At 41.5% G+C, this 13,027-nt stretch overlaps 1 protein-coding gene across 4 annotated transcripts; it reads right to left on the bottom strand.

Annotated features, from left to right (window-relative positions):
• Positions 1–69: 69 nt before the first annotated feature.
• On the bottom strand, positions 70–11,138 carry haus5 (HAUS augmin-like complex, subunit 5). 4 transcript variants are annotated; one of them, XM_061684652.1, is made up of 20 exons: positions 11,029–11,138; positions 10,806–10,904; positions 10,651–10,713; positions 10,085–10,117; positions 9,528–9,552; positions 9,303–9,435; positions 9,058–9,217; positions 7,410–7,506; positions 6,842–6,927; positions 6,705–6,759; positions 6,491–6,618; positions 6,319–6,400; positions 4,403–4,557; positions 4,137–4,299; positions 3,983–4,063; positions 3,755–3,900; positions 2,032–2,128; positions 1,335–1,473; positions 1,132–1,264; positions 70–319 (listed from the first exon to the last, which is right to left on the bottom strand). In XM_061684652.1, the coding sequence occupies exons 2-20, from the start codon at positions 10,901–10,903 to the stop codon at positions 220–222; spliced, it is 1,974 nt and encodes a 657-aa protein (XP_061540636.1). In that variant the 5' UTR covers position 10,904; positions 11,029–11,138; the 3' UTR covers positions 70–219. The 4 variants fall into 4 exon arrangements, with proteins under 4 accessions (XP_061540636.1, XP_061540638.1, XP_061540637.1 ...); XM_061684654.1 differs by lacking the exons at positions 10,651–10,713; positions 10,806–10,904 and having other exon boundaries at positions 9,058–9,212; XM_061684653.1 differs by lacking the exon at positions 11,029–11,138 and having other exon boundaries at positions 9,058–9,212; positions 10,085–10,713; positions 10,806–10,825.
• Between the last annotated feature and the right edge of the window lie 1,889 nt (positions 11,139–13,027).

Raw genomic sequence — 13,027 nt, 5'->3', positions numbered from 1 at the left:
TAATACATGGTTGTAAACGTTTATAAGATAACGTGCCACTTTATTCATTTCAAGAAAGACACGAACAGATGACAAATATGTATTTATTAGCACAACATAACACTGTAAAACAGGAACTGAACAATAATGAATAATGTGAGAATTACCATTAAATCGTGCATTTTCATTACCAATACAGCAAGACAGTTTTGCTACTTTAGTAAACTATTCTCCTTTCACTTAGGCTTTGGCAGCTAGTTTCCACCTCTCTAACCACTGCTGAAAAGTCAGTCCTCCTTTGCAGACATCAGGTAGGACATGTTGTGCTGGCTGATCCCACCTACGTGTGTGAACAAACACACAAACACAAGGTTAACAAAGGCAGAAAACAAACGAGATGACAACAAATTACAATATGCAGAAATGTTATGTAATATGATATAAATGTGGCTCATACTTTGTCATCTCCAATAATACAAAGCATCACTCCATTATGGATCAAGTCACAGCCTAAAACTAATCGGACTGTTTTTAATGCTGTTGTCCAATTAAACATGTTTTTTTTTTTTAAATCTACATTCATTCACTGAACTGTAAAAGAATTTCAGAACATGCAAAGTTAAACATATTTCCTGAGAGCTGCTGGATATGCAAATACTGTACACCAACATGGTGCCCAGGGGCACCAGGTAGCCCCGAAGGACCACATGAGTAGCCCACAGGCCTGTTCTAAAATTAGTGATGGGACATTTCGATTTCCTAGGAATGTTGTAGAAGTAATCATTTGAAAATGTAAACACTTGCAGAGATTTAAAGAAACAAAGTTTTGCATATTGATATTTATCTGTTTCCTACCTTGTTAAATCATTCTTGAAATACAACTATACATTTTGTGGGAAATCGGTGTCTTTACATACAGTAGATGAATATCACTAATAATAATTATAAACAATATTAAAGCTTATTTGAGCAAATGTGTTATTTCAAAACAGTGCATCATAGCCCATCACATTAATCAGTAGCCAAAAAGTAGCTCTCAGTTTCAAAAAGGTAGGTGATCCCTGCTGTATAATAACTGACAGGAGTAATAGCTAAACCTGTCAGTCCTCCTGAGTATTCAATAGGTGTCTTGCTTTTCACAATGCGTCTCACCAGTCAGAGATGGCCGTTTGGACTTTCTCTCCATTAGAAAGGCTTTCTGCACATTTTTGGGTCAGAATTCTGGCCCTTGGAACCAGAGACTTCAACAATTTCTTATCTTCTTCTTCGACTCTGGACAGCAAGGCTTAAAAATACAATAATGAGGGAAATAATTACTGTCCAATCAAAAACACTCAATGCTTTGTTTTGATTACCATTGTGATCAGATGCAAGAAGCCGTGCCGCCCACTCCTTGGATTTCCGAAGCGTGGTAGAGTTAAGTTGTAGTAACTGAACAAGAAAACGCCACTCGAGGTGGTCGCAGCACGCTTGGGCGCACAACTCCTCTGGAGCCTTGATAAAGACAAATTGAATTACAGAAAAAGTGTAAAATTCACATAACGGGGTGGCACGGTGTCGACTGGTTAGCACATCTGCCTCACAGTTCTGAAGACCCGGGTTCAAATCTGGCCTCGCCTGTGCGGAGTTTGCATGTTCTCCCCATGCCTGTGTGGGTTTTCTCCAGGTGCTCTGGTTTCTTCCCACATCCCAAAAACATGCATGGTAGGTTAACTGAAGACTATAAATTGCCCATAGATGTGAATGTGAGTGTGAATGAGTGTTTGTCTATGTGTGCCCTGCGATTGGCTGGCGACCAGTACAGGGTGTACGGTGTACCGCGCCTCTCCCCCAGTCTCCAGTGAGATAGGCACCAGCATGACCGCGACCCTAGTGGTCAGTAAAATGAATATGACTTTTAGCAATCAAAACAAACTAACGGGCCCACGACACCACAACCTTTCTTTTTCAGTCATACTGAATCATGCACCCAAATTACAGAACGCTGTGCTGCGTGAGAACAAAAAGTTGGTTACACTTTGGTCACAACAGATTCAAGTGTTGTGCGCTCACCCTGTAGAGTGGGAACACCATGTTCTGACACAGGCTGCTGAAGGTTGACGAATGCAAGCGATGGATGGACAGCCATGATGCGGGAATTCTCTGCATTCTGAAGCAACAAATAGGCACATAATTTACAGTGTTGGATTCAGAAGTTTTCACCACTTCAACAAGAAGTCAGAAGTTGACTTCTGTTTAAAAGTAGCAATAAAAAGATCATCAAATGTGGTTGCAATTATGTAGTATGATGGGGCGAATATTAGGGTTCCCACACAGAAAATATTAGGTAAGGGACAACAAGTGCAACTACCTGGTGCTATAGTCACAGGCCGAGTTTGTAAACAAACATAGGGCAGGAGCTCAGCTTCTAGCAAGCGGACATCACAGCTAGTGAATATCAAACTTGTTAATTCATTTGAAACGGCTTCACACATATGTGGATAACAATGTGTGAAAAAATATATGGTACAATCCAAACTTAACTTCCAACTGAATTTAAACAGCCTCTCCCAGGTTCTCCAAATGAAGTCAGAAGCAATAAAAAAACTAAATAAAACTTATTAGTTTTTACAGCATAATAAACTGTTCACTGTTGCACTTGTCTGCGTCATTTATTGATGTTGTGCATTCCTAAAAAAAATTTCAGCTGTTGTTTCATTTTAGGCGGCACAGTGAAAGACTGGTTAGCACACCCGCCTCACAATTCTGAGGACCAGGGTTCAAATCCTGGCCCCTCCTGTGTGGAGTTTGCATGTTCTCCCCCGTGCCTGTGTGGGCTTTCTCCGGGTACTCCGGTTTCCTCCCACATCCCAAAAACATGGATGGTAGGTTAATTGAGGACTCTAAATTGCCCCTAGGTGTGAATGTGAGTGTGAATGGTTGTTTGGTTATATGTGCCCTGCGATTGGATGGCAACCAGTTCAGGGTGTACCCCGCTTCTCGCCTGAAGATAGCTGGGATAGGCTGCAGCGTGCCCGTGACCTTAGTAAGGATAAGTGGAACGGAAGATGAATGCATGATTGAATGTTTCATTTTAAATGTTGAATTTGTCTGTTTACAGCAAATAAGCTTTTTTTTTGTGTGCATTTTGTGCCCTTGCTGTGAACTGAACCGTGAAGGTTCATAATAAACCGTGATAATTTTGTGTACCATTACATCTTCAGAGATGATATCCAGTACTTACGTGTTTTCACCTTTATAGCCTGACCCCATAACCCCTGATGCAGCCTGTGGTGAAAACGACACCACTGATCTAAATGATGTTTAAACGAGCAGTGCAGTGGAATAGTGAGTGGTTAGCACACCTGCCTCAGAGTTCTGAGGTACGGGGTTAGAATCTCCGGTCAGGCCTTCCTGTGTGGAGTTTGCATGTTCTCACCATGCTTGCGTATGTTTTCTCTGAGTACTCCGGTTTCATCCTATATCCCCAAAACTTGCATGTTAGGTTAACTTAAAACTTTAAATCACTCGCAAAAATAATGAGGAAAAAAAGTATGATAGAAAATGGATGGATAATGTTTGAGCCCAAATCGGCAAAACGGGGTAATTTTCTGATACGCTGTACGTTTTCTTTTTATGTCCTCACAAGCTTGAAGAGAAACAGTGTTGGGCATTTCCACCAAATACTGTATCAAACACACTTACTGTCACATAAATATTGTAGGTCATTGACAGTTTTCATGGTTGTTTATGTAATGCAAGTGAACACCGTCAAGTGGTGAACATGCTTTTTTACCCATCAACAGTTCTCCGGTCCAGAGCTCGAAGCGAAATGGTGCCCATTTGTTTAACCTCCTTGGAGATGGAGTTTCTTATACTAATGGCAGCAGTGCTGACATCTTTGCACTGTGGCACTAGTTTGCCCTCCAGAAAGTCCTGTAGCTAAAACGAAAACAGCAAGATTGATCGTTGATAAATTGTCCTTTACGAAAAAAATTTTGGGGATCACAGATGGAAACAATACCTCTTTGTGCATGTGGATCAATTCAGTTTTAGCTGATGAATTCCCCTTAATCAGACTTCTAATCTGTTCCTGCCTGAGGACCTGACCAGACACATTAACACAAGTTGAACTAAATCCGAAAGGGAAAATCTCAATTTTGGGCAGCGAGTCTCACCACTAGTTGTCTGAAGTCCATAACGTTCTGCCACTGGCTGCAAAGGTTCCGGAGCGCCTCCTGTTGGCTTCTGGCATGCTGGTCACGGTGGATACACCATTCTTTAATATAGTCTCTGGCTGCAGCCTTCATCACACACTGAAGCTCCAGTTCCAAAATTGACCTATCCACAATAACCAGGAAATTAACAATAAATAAACTTCACGAAACAATCTCCAATTTGACTACTGTGGTGGTTCGATGAAAATTCTGCACAGTGGACTTACTGTGCCAATGTGTCATTGTGGAGGTCATCGACAAAGCCAGACACCTTCTGTTCGGCCTGCTTCCTGCAAGCCACCAGCTGGTTCTGGAGTTGTTGGACTCTGGAGCGAGTCTGCGATAATTCAACAAAACTCTCCTCCACTTCTCGCCATTTAGCCTGCAATCATATACACAGCACTCACTTACTACATATACAATGTGTCGCAAAACATTAATACATGGTGCCTTGATTTACAAGTTTCATTTGTTGTGTGAATGATGCTCGGAACACAAAACACTCAGATCTCAAATAATCTTTCCCGATTGAAATGAATGTAAATGCAAATAATCTGTTCCAGCACCGCCAAGAGATCAGAGCATATTACTCCAATTCTAAAGTCTCTACACTGGCTCCTAGTCAGCTATAGAACAAACTTTACAGTTCTGCTACTGGTCAATTAATCACTAAATGGTTTAGGTTCTGAATACATCCCGGTACTCCGGTTTCCTCCCACATCCCATGCGTAGTAGGTTGATCGAAGACTCTAAATTGCCTACAGGTGTGAATGGTTGTTTGTGTACAAGTGCCCGCGATTGTCTGGTAACCAATTCAGTGTGTACCCCGCCTCTCTCCTGAAGATAGCTGGGATAGGCTCAAGCACGCCTGCGACCCTTGTAAGGATAAGCGGAACGGAAGATGAATGAATGATTGAATGTCTTTTGCGCTACATAAATAAATCTGCGCTATATAAATAAATTTGCCTTGCGTCACTCCAAAAAACACCAACAACAAAATGTATAATATCTTTTTAATAAGAAAAATATCACTTTTTAAAAAAAAAAAACACACACTGTAACAATTAAAAGAATGTAAAGAGTGAAACTGTTTGTGCATGATAATTCAATGGGTTATATGCTGCTCATTCTGGTGTGTGGGCATTGGCAGTATAATGCAACGGATAATCAAAACTTCTGAAAAGATTGTCGGTACCACCCTACCCACCCTTGAGGACTTGCACGCTGCCAGAACTAAGACAAGAGTGTGCAAAATCCTCTTGGACCCTCCACATCCTGGTCACCAGCTCTTCCACCTCCTTCCCTCAGGTAGGCGCTACCAAACAATGCAAACTAAAACTAGCAGACATTCCAACAGCTTCTTCCCTCTTGCCATCAACTTCTTAACTAACTTACAATTCCATTGCAACATGGTGCCAATTTTTTGTCTTGACTTTGTTGTCACATTTCTGTCGGGCCAATTATACAGTACTCGTGCGCTCACTGTAGTAGTCTCGCCACAATGCACTATTTGCATATCTGTTGTTGACCAATACTGGCTGGCCACCCATGCCAGAGTAGCATCTCCACCACTTGCACACTGACTGAGGAGTATCTACAACATTTCCACAATCGACATTGTCCCAGATTATCGCACTGCACGTCACTTAAACAAACTGCATTCATTCCTTGAAGTCTCGGCGCCCTTTGCACAATGGTCATTGCACTGGACTATTGCTATATTAGTCATCCATATATATATATATATATATATATATATATATATATATGTATATGTGTGTGTGTGTATATATATATATATATATATATATATATATATATATGTGTGTGTGTGTGTGTGTGTGTGTGTGTGTATAGTACTGGCACGACCAGATTACGAGCAACCTTTTATTGCCCAGTGACTGTTTTTCTCACTGTCTTTATGTCTCAAAAGTAGTGCCAATAAGCAGCTTGAAGCAAGCACTTTGCCTCTTTTTATGAAGAATTTGTCACAAACTGCCGAGTTGCCACTTGTTTTGAAGTTCGTTACCACCATAGCTGGTCCCCGTAAATCCAACTTTTCAGCAGAGCGATGGCTCATATCTTGAAAAACACATGACCTGAGGTACCACTGTACTGCTGTTAATGTGTTTGTAAGAATAACCTGTAAGAGGGTATTAACAGATGGCAAGTCATCATCCTCTTCTTTAGATATGTCCAGGAGATGATTGTTTTCATAACGGAACCTATAATAGAAACAGCAAATAATAACTCACAACAGAAAATTTGTTTAAATAAATCAAAATACTTTGATGTGAACTTATTGCTTCGGCTACCTAAGACCTTTCACATCATGAGGTACATCCAGAGAGGACACATTCACATCCAATGCCTTCTGCTCTTTGGAAGCCAAATGTTGCAGTGCAGAAAGGATGTGGTTTGGAGGGTGAGCATCCACCAGGTTCTAAACACATGACAAGCAGTAATTATTTTTTTCAATGTTACATACAGTACATAAGAACCCTAATATTGCAGTTTTAAACTACCAACCTCCACAGCACTTAACCAGTACTGAAACACAGCAGTCCTCTGCCCACCAGTCATACTGTGACAGTAGGAAAAATTAAAAAGCCGTAAAAAGCAGTTAAAAATATTTTTTTATGAGCAATATAAAGTGAGGCTCCTACCGTCCACACTCTGCAGTCTTCAATTCACTCTCTTGTAAAGACTGATAAAAATGGACCCTATCATTACACAGCAGTCTCACTTGACGCTAATGGAAAAACATGATGTCATTAGTTGATAAGTACACATACAGATTCCATTAGATTGAATACTAGAAAAATAGTTGTAAAACTAGATCATTAAATCAAATTATTAAAAGGAAGACTTTTTGATTTTTTTGTTGTTTTCATGTAAATCAGTCTGTAAACCTAAAATGGGTCATGGGTCAACCTTCGGGTAGCTATTGTTAGAGGAAAATGTTTTATTGATCATTAAACAGGCATAACATTTCTAGGTAAAAGGGATTTTTATGTATATATATTAATTTGTAGTAATTCATGTATTTTGTGTTCTTTTTTTGTAGGTTAATGTGCAGTATTTTGTATTGGCTCTCATCATGTATGTAACGGTGTCCAGTGTGTGCATCTGAATTCTGTTGTTACTGTGAATTGTGATTTTGTTTCGTTTCTTTACTGTGCTAAATTCCTAAATAAAAGTGGAACTAAAAATTCATTGTTTAGAGGTTCTTACCACGACTTGTGCCTCCACTGGAGATTTGAAGAGGAGTGTTTCAATGTCACAGTTGCTGGAAAGCGGATTTTCTAACAGCACCTCAACCTCTGCTTTCCTGCAATGTACAACCCGAATTCCAATGAAGTTGGGACGTTGTGTTAAACATAAATCAAAACAGAATACAATGATTTGCAAATCACGTTCAACCTATATTTAATTGAATACACTACAAAGACAATTTATTTAATGTTCAAACTTGATTGTTTTTAGCAAATAATCATGAACTTAGAATTTTATGGCCCGCAACACGTTCCAAAAATGCTGGGACAGGTGGCAAAAAAAGATTGAGAAAGTTGAGGAATGCTCATCAAACACCTGTTTGGAACATCCCACAGGTGAACAGGCTAATTGAGAACAGGTTGGATGCCATGATTGGGTATAAAAGGAGCTTCCCTGAATTGCTCAGTCATTCACAGGCAAAGATGGGGCGAGGTTCACCTCTTTGTGAACAAGTGCGTGAGAAAATAGTCGAACAGTTTAAGGACAATGTTCCTCAACGTACAATTGCAAGAAATTTAGGGATTTCATCATCTACGGGCCATAATATCCTCAAAAGCTTCAGAGAATCTGGAGAAATCACTGCATGTAAGCGGAAAGGCCGAAAGCCAACATTGAATGCCCGTGACCTTCGATCCCTCAGGCGGCACTGCATCAAAAACCTGCATCAACGTGTAAAAGGATATCACCACATGGGCTCAGGAACACTTCAGAAAACCAATGTCAGTAAATACAGTTCAGCGCTACATCCATAAGTGCAACTTGAAACTCTACTAAGCACAGCAAAAGCCATTTATCAACAACACGTCGCCGGCTTCTCTGGGCCCGAGCTCATCTAAAATGGACTGATGCAAAGTGGAAAAATGTTCTGTGGTCCGACAAGTCCACATTTCAAATTGTTTTTGGAAATTGTGGCTGTCGTGTCCTCCGGGCCAAAGAGGAAAAGAACCATCCGGACTGTTATGGACGCAAAGTTCAAAAGCCAGCATCTGTGATGGTATGGGGCTGTGTTAGTGCCAATGGCATGGGTAACGTACACATCTGTGAAGGCACCATTAATGCTGAAAGGTACATACAGGTTTTGGAGAAACATATGCTGCCATCCAAGCATTTCATGGACGCCCCGTCTTATTTCAGCAAGACAATGCCAAACCACAGTCTACACGTGTTACAACAGCGTGGCTTCGTAGTAAAAGAGTGTGGGTACTAGACCGGCCTGCCTGCAGTCCAGACCTGTCTCCCATTGAAAATGTGTGGCGCATTATGAAGCGTAAAATACAACAACGGAGACCCCGGACTGTTGAACAGCTGAAGCTGTAAATCGAGCAAGAATGGGAAAGAATTCCACCTACAAAGCTTCAAAAATTAGTGTCCTCAGTTCCCAAACGTTTATTGAATGTTGTTAAAAGAAAAGGTGATGTAACACAGTGGTAAACATGACCCTGTCCCAGCATTTTTGGAACGTGTTGCAGCCATAAAATTCCAAGTTCATGACAGTACAGTCTATCCGTTTGAACATTCAATATCTTGTTTTTGTAGTGTATTCAATTAAATATAGGTTGAACATGATTTGCAAATCACACTTTTCTAGACACTGTTTCTGCCTTACCTTGCCATCTGCTCCAGAGCCCGGCAGTAGCCACTGATCTTCTGAGTGTTACTCGACAGCATCTTGCGACCTGACACGCAGCGCTGCTTGAAGGCCTGGAGAAGCAAATTCCTGCCCTGACTGTCCTCCACCTGAGCCCAGGTAGAACTGATAGACTGCTCTGTGCAAGAGTGGAAAAACAAAAAAAAGTAAGGTCAATCTCTTCACATTTAAACACACTTTTGGTGTTGACATAATGTTAAAACCTTGAGTGGCCAGCTGTTCCTCAGTTGCTCTGATCTCTGAGTCCAGGTGACCGATCTCATTCTTGAGTTGCTCTATCTTCTTCTGAAGCTCACTCTGCTTTGCAGTCACCCTCTGGCCCTCACGCTGCTTCGCCTGAGCACAAAATAATAACATGAAAATGAACTTTGGGTTGGTCATCGCTTTAGCAGATGACAACAAATAGTTCGAAATTTATCATAGCCTACCTCTTTGTCTTGAAGCACTTTGTACCTTTTATACATTGTCAAAGAAAATAAACTGAACATTAATAGCATATACATAATGTTGGAATTCATTTGGAAGCGATTGGAGAATTGAAAAGACATATACAGTAGTAGTAGTAGCTTTGACTCCATCACACAACAACAAAGCATGGCTTATTTGGTGTATAACAACAGGACTGTGAGCGGGTGGTTACTTGACCAGAGGCTGAGTGTTTCAGTCCCGCAGTAGACAAAAAATAAATTGCTATTAGTTGTTGGAGAGAGGCTAGTTTGCTTGCTGACTACTGCCGAAGTGCCCTTGAGCAAGGCAGTGAATCCTCCCCAGGCTCAACATAGCTGTGCGGGCATCTCTCTTTGCATGCCTGCAAGTGTGGCGTGCCAAAATACTGTATACAGCAGAGTGTAAATTGAAATTTAAGTATATCAAATTTTTAAAACATCTCAATCTAGATCGTTTTACTCTCACAACACAAAAATCTAGTTACCTGGTTACTAAAGTGAGTTCAGACTCAATATGTTATTCAGAGGGAAAAGGATACCACTGAAGATTTCCTCGCTTGATCTTCACAGTTCTAGAAAACCCATTAGAAATGAAGTACACCAGTCAGTACTTGGACATTCCATGCTTACAATACAATATGTGTTCAGGTATAGTTAGTTCAAATTACACACAAAGTTTCAGAAAAATTAAATACTGGGTGGGCTAAAGTAGGTTTACACTTTAACGTATTTATGGAAGAAAGATTAAAGGAAGGACAAAAGGAAGACCGAAGAAAAGATGGAAGCGGCTCACTGTCACTTTTAGAGTCTCCAATCTCTGACCTTGAAAACCAAATTTATCTTACCATTATTTTAAACCCTAGAAGATTTGAAGCCCGGAACAAGGCTCGGAGCCCTAATTTGAAAACCCAACCCTGACTAGATGCTCTATACTGAAACACTAAACCTGGTAAGAAACCATGTTGAGGGACGACAATCATGAATCACGAAGCTGCAGTATACGTACTTTTGGCCCACCCTGTGTAATAGCAAAACTGATGATACAATAGCGAGGTACAGAAATTAAATATGGTAACAGCAGTTACCACTTAAACATTAAATGAACCTTTTTTGGAAAACGTGATTGGTGACATATTTCCAAATAGACGTTCCTTTCCCAACACACAGCCTGGAAATCAAATAAGAAACATTAACGGTTAGCGCTGCTATGTTCAAATCGGCTGTGACAACAAGTCATAATAAAGCGATAATGACACCGACGTTTTCAAGTAGCAGTCAGGCGGCAGTCTTTCTGGGGGCAGATTGAACTCTTCCGTCGCCCAAAGTTTCAAATCCCGCACTAGATGTCTGTCCGCCATCCTTATCGACGTCGGAAGAGAAACAAGACAGCGAGCTAGCTGGCTTCACAAGCTAACTATCGACTAGTTATTCGTAGTTACTAGCTAGCATACACTGGTTGACTGTGGTGTTCTTACTTACGCACTTGTACACGGAAATTCACAACTATCCAATAAAACGGGCTTTATATCATCATACGTTTTAAAAAATTGATTTAACTAGCCGAATTTTCAACTTCCCGCCCGTTTATATCACTTCCGGGCCATGGTCACATGATTGAAGTGGCTACGCCCATTTTCCCCGTTTTGAAGTTTCCTTCCACCGATTGAAGAGCTTCAACATCACAACTTTATTGAAAAGTTACATGACATCCGATGATTTGTTTAGTTTATTCACATTTATTCAGAATATTTTCTATACGGTAGAGGGTTAAAATAATAATAATAATCCTCTTCAATTTTAACCCTTATAAAATGCCACATGCAGCTCATCAACAGCCCTGTAATATATGTTGCATTATCCATCCACCCATCCATTTTCTGAGCTGCTTCTCCTCACTCGGGTCGCGGGCGTGCTGGAGCCTATCCCAGCTATCGTCGGGCAGGAGGCAGGGTACACCCTGAACTGGTTGCCAGTTGCCATACAAACAAACAACCATTCGCACTCACATTCACATGGGCAATTTAGAGTTTTCAGTTAACCTACGACACGTGTTTTTGGGATGTGGGAGGAAACCGGAGTGCCTGGAGAAAACCCACACAGACACGGGGAGAACATGCAAACTCCACACAGGTGGGGCCGGGGATTGAACCCCAGTCCTCAGAACTGTGAGGCAGACGCTCTAACCAGTCGTTCACCGTCCCGCCATCTGTTGCATTAATTTAGCGTTTTTTTTCTTCGAAAATTGGTAAAATAATTAATTAAATTAAATAACTGCGTTGATTTAGCATAAATAATGAAAAACAAAATGAGTAAAATAATCATTTAAATAATTTAAATGTAAAACGTTGATTAAGTGATGACATTATAAATACAATTTAATAAGAATGATTATTTTATAATAACATATTTTTTCTACACAAGCTTAGATTTGAATTTTTTTTTTAAACCGCACCGCACCACAACACTCGGGGGGGGCACTGATACACTGGGTAGGGCCAATGACTGCCAGTCGGGGACATGGCAGTCATAGTAACAAGGGGGGAGGTGGGTCTCACTTACTTGCATGGCGCTGCTCCTGAGGCCGGGCTGGATGACTGCTCGGTGTTGGGGCTTATCGTTCCCTTGTCGGGTGCCCCTATCCGCCCTCCTTTCCAACAAACAAGGGACACTCTCCTGCCCTCAGGCTGGGTAGGGACTGGCTGCATTGCGGGCCCTGCGGGTTGGGGGGGCGTCTTGCACTCCTGGCGGTGGCGGGGCGGGGTGGCGGTGGGTGGGCTGGTATTGGGTCCCTGAGGCACCCAACAACTGGCCACCCGGTGGGGGCCGGCGGACCGCCCTGGGTCCCTCGGTGTGGGACGTGTCCCGTCCGCCGGGATGCTCTCGGGTGGACCCCTGGGCCTGATCCCGCCCCTCGATTGATTGGGTGGGGTCCTCAGCCACAGCAATTTCAGGACACTTCTGTCAGTCTTTGTGCATGTAAAACGGTATCAAATTCACTTGCATGTATCCGCAGACACACACGCCTAGGACTCTTTCACTGGGTGTGGGGTCACGCACTTACTGCGACAAATAACTAATGAATATGCAAATCACGCGTGTATCCCCTCACTTATACTCTCGTCCTGTAGACTTTTATAATTCACATAATTAATGCCACCGCACTTCAGTTGAACAGTCGGGTTCACGACCCTTGTCCTGCATGCTTCTTCTCCTGTCCTTGTCCTGTTCTATCTTGTCCTGTCCTTCCCTCAAATGGTGTAGCACTACAGCCCCATGCAACACTCATATTTAATGTTTCATTGTTGTAGATAATGTAATAATTTACTTCTCTCATCCTGTTTACAATTAGTGGCTTGTCTTTTGTCTTTGTTTCTCTCTCACTTCTAGAAACTTTGTTCTGTTCGACTGATCAATAATAAACCTCAATTATAATACCACAGCGTAAACTTAAAAACTCCACTGTGACACAGTAAAACTGTTCC

This window comes from Phycodurus eques, chromosome 8 (genome assembly GCF_024500275.1).
Source record: "Phycodurus eques isolate BA_2022a chromosome 8, UOR_Pequ_1.1, whole genome shotgun sequence".
Taxonomy (NCBI): domain Eukaryota; kingdom Metazoa; phylum Chordata; class Actinopteri; order Syngnathiformes; family Syngnathidae; genus Phycodurus; species Phycodurus eques.
This window is presented reverse-complemented; position numbering and strand designations above follow the sequence as displayed.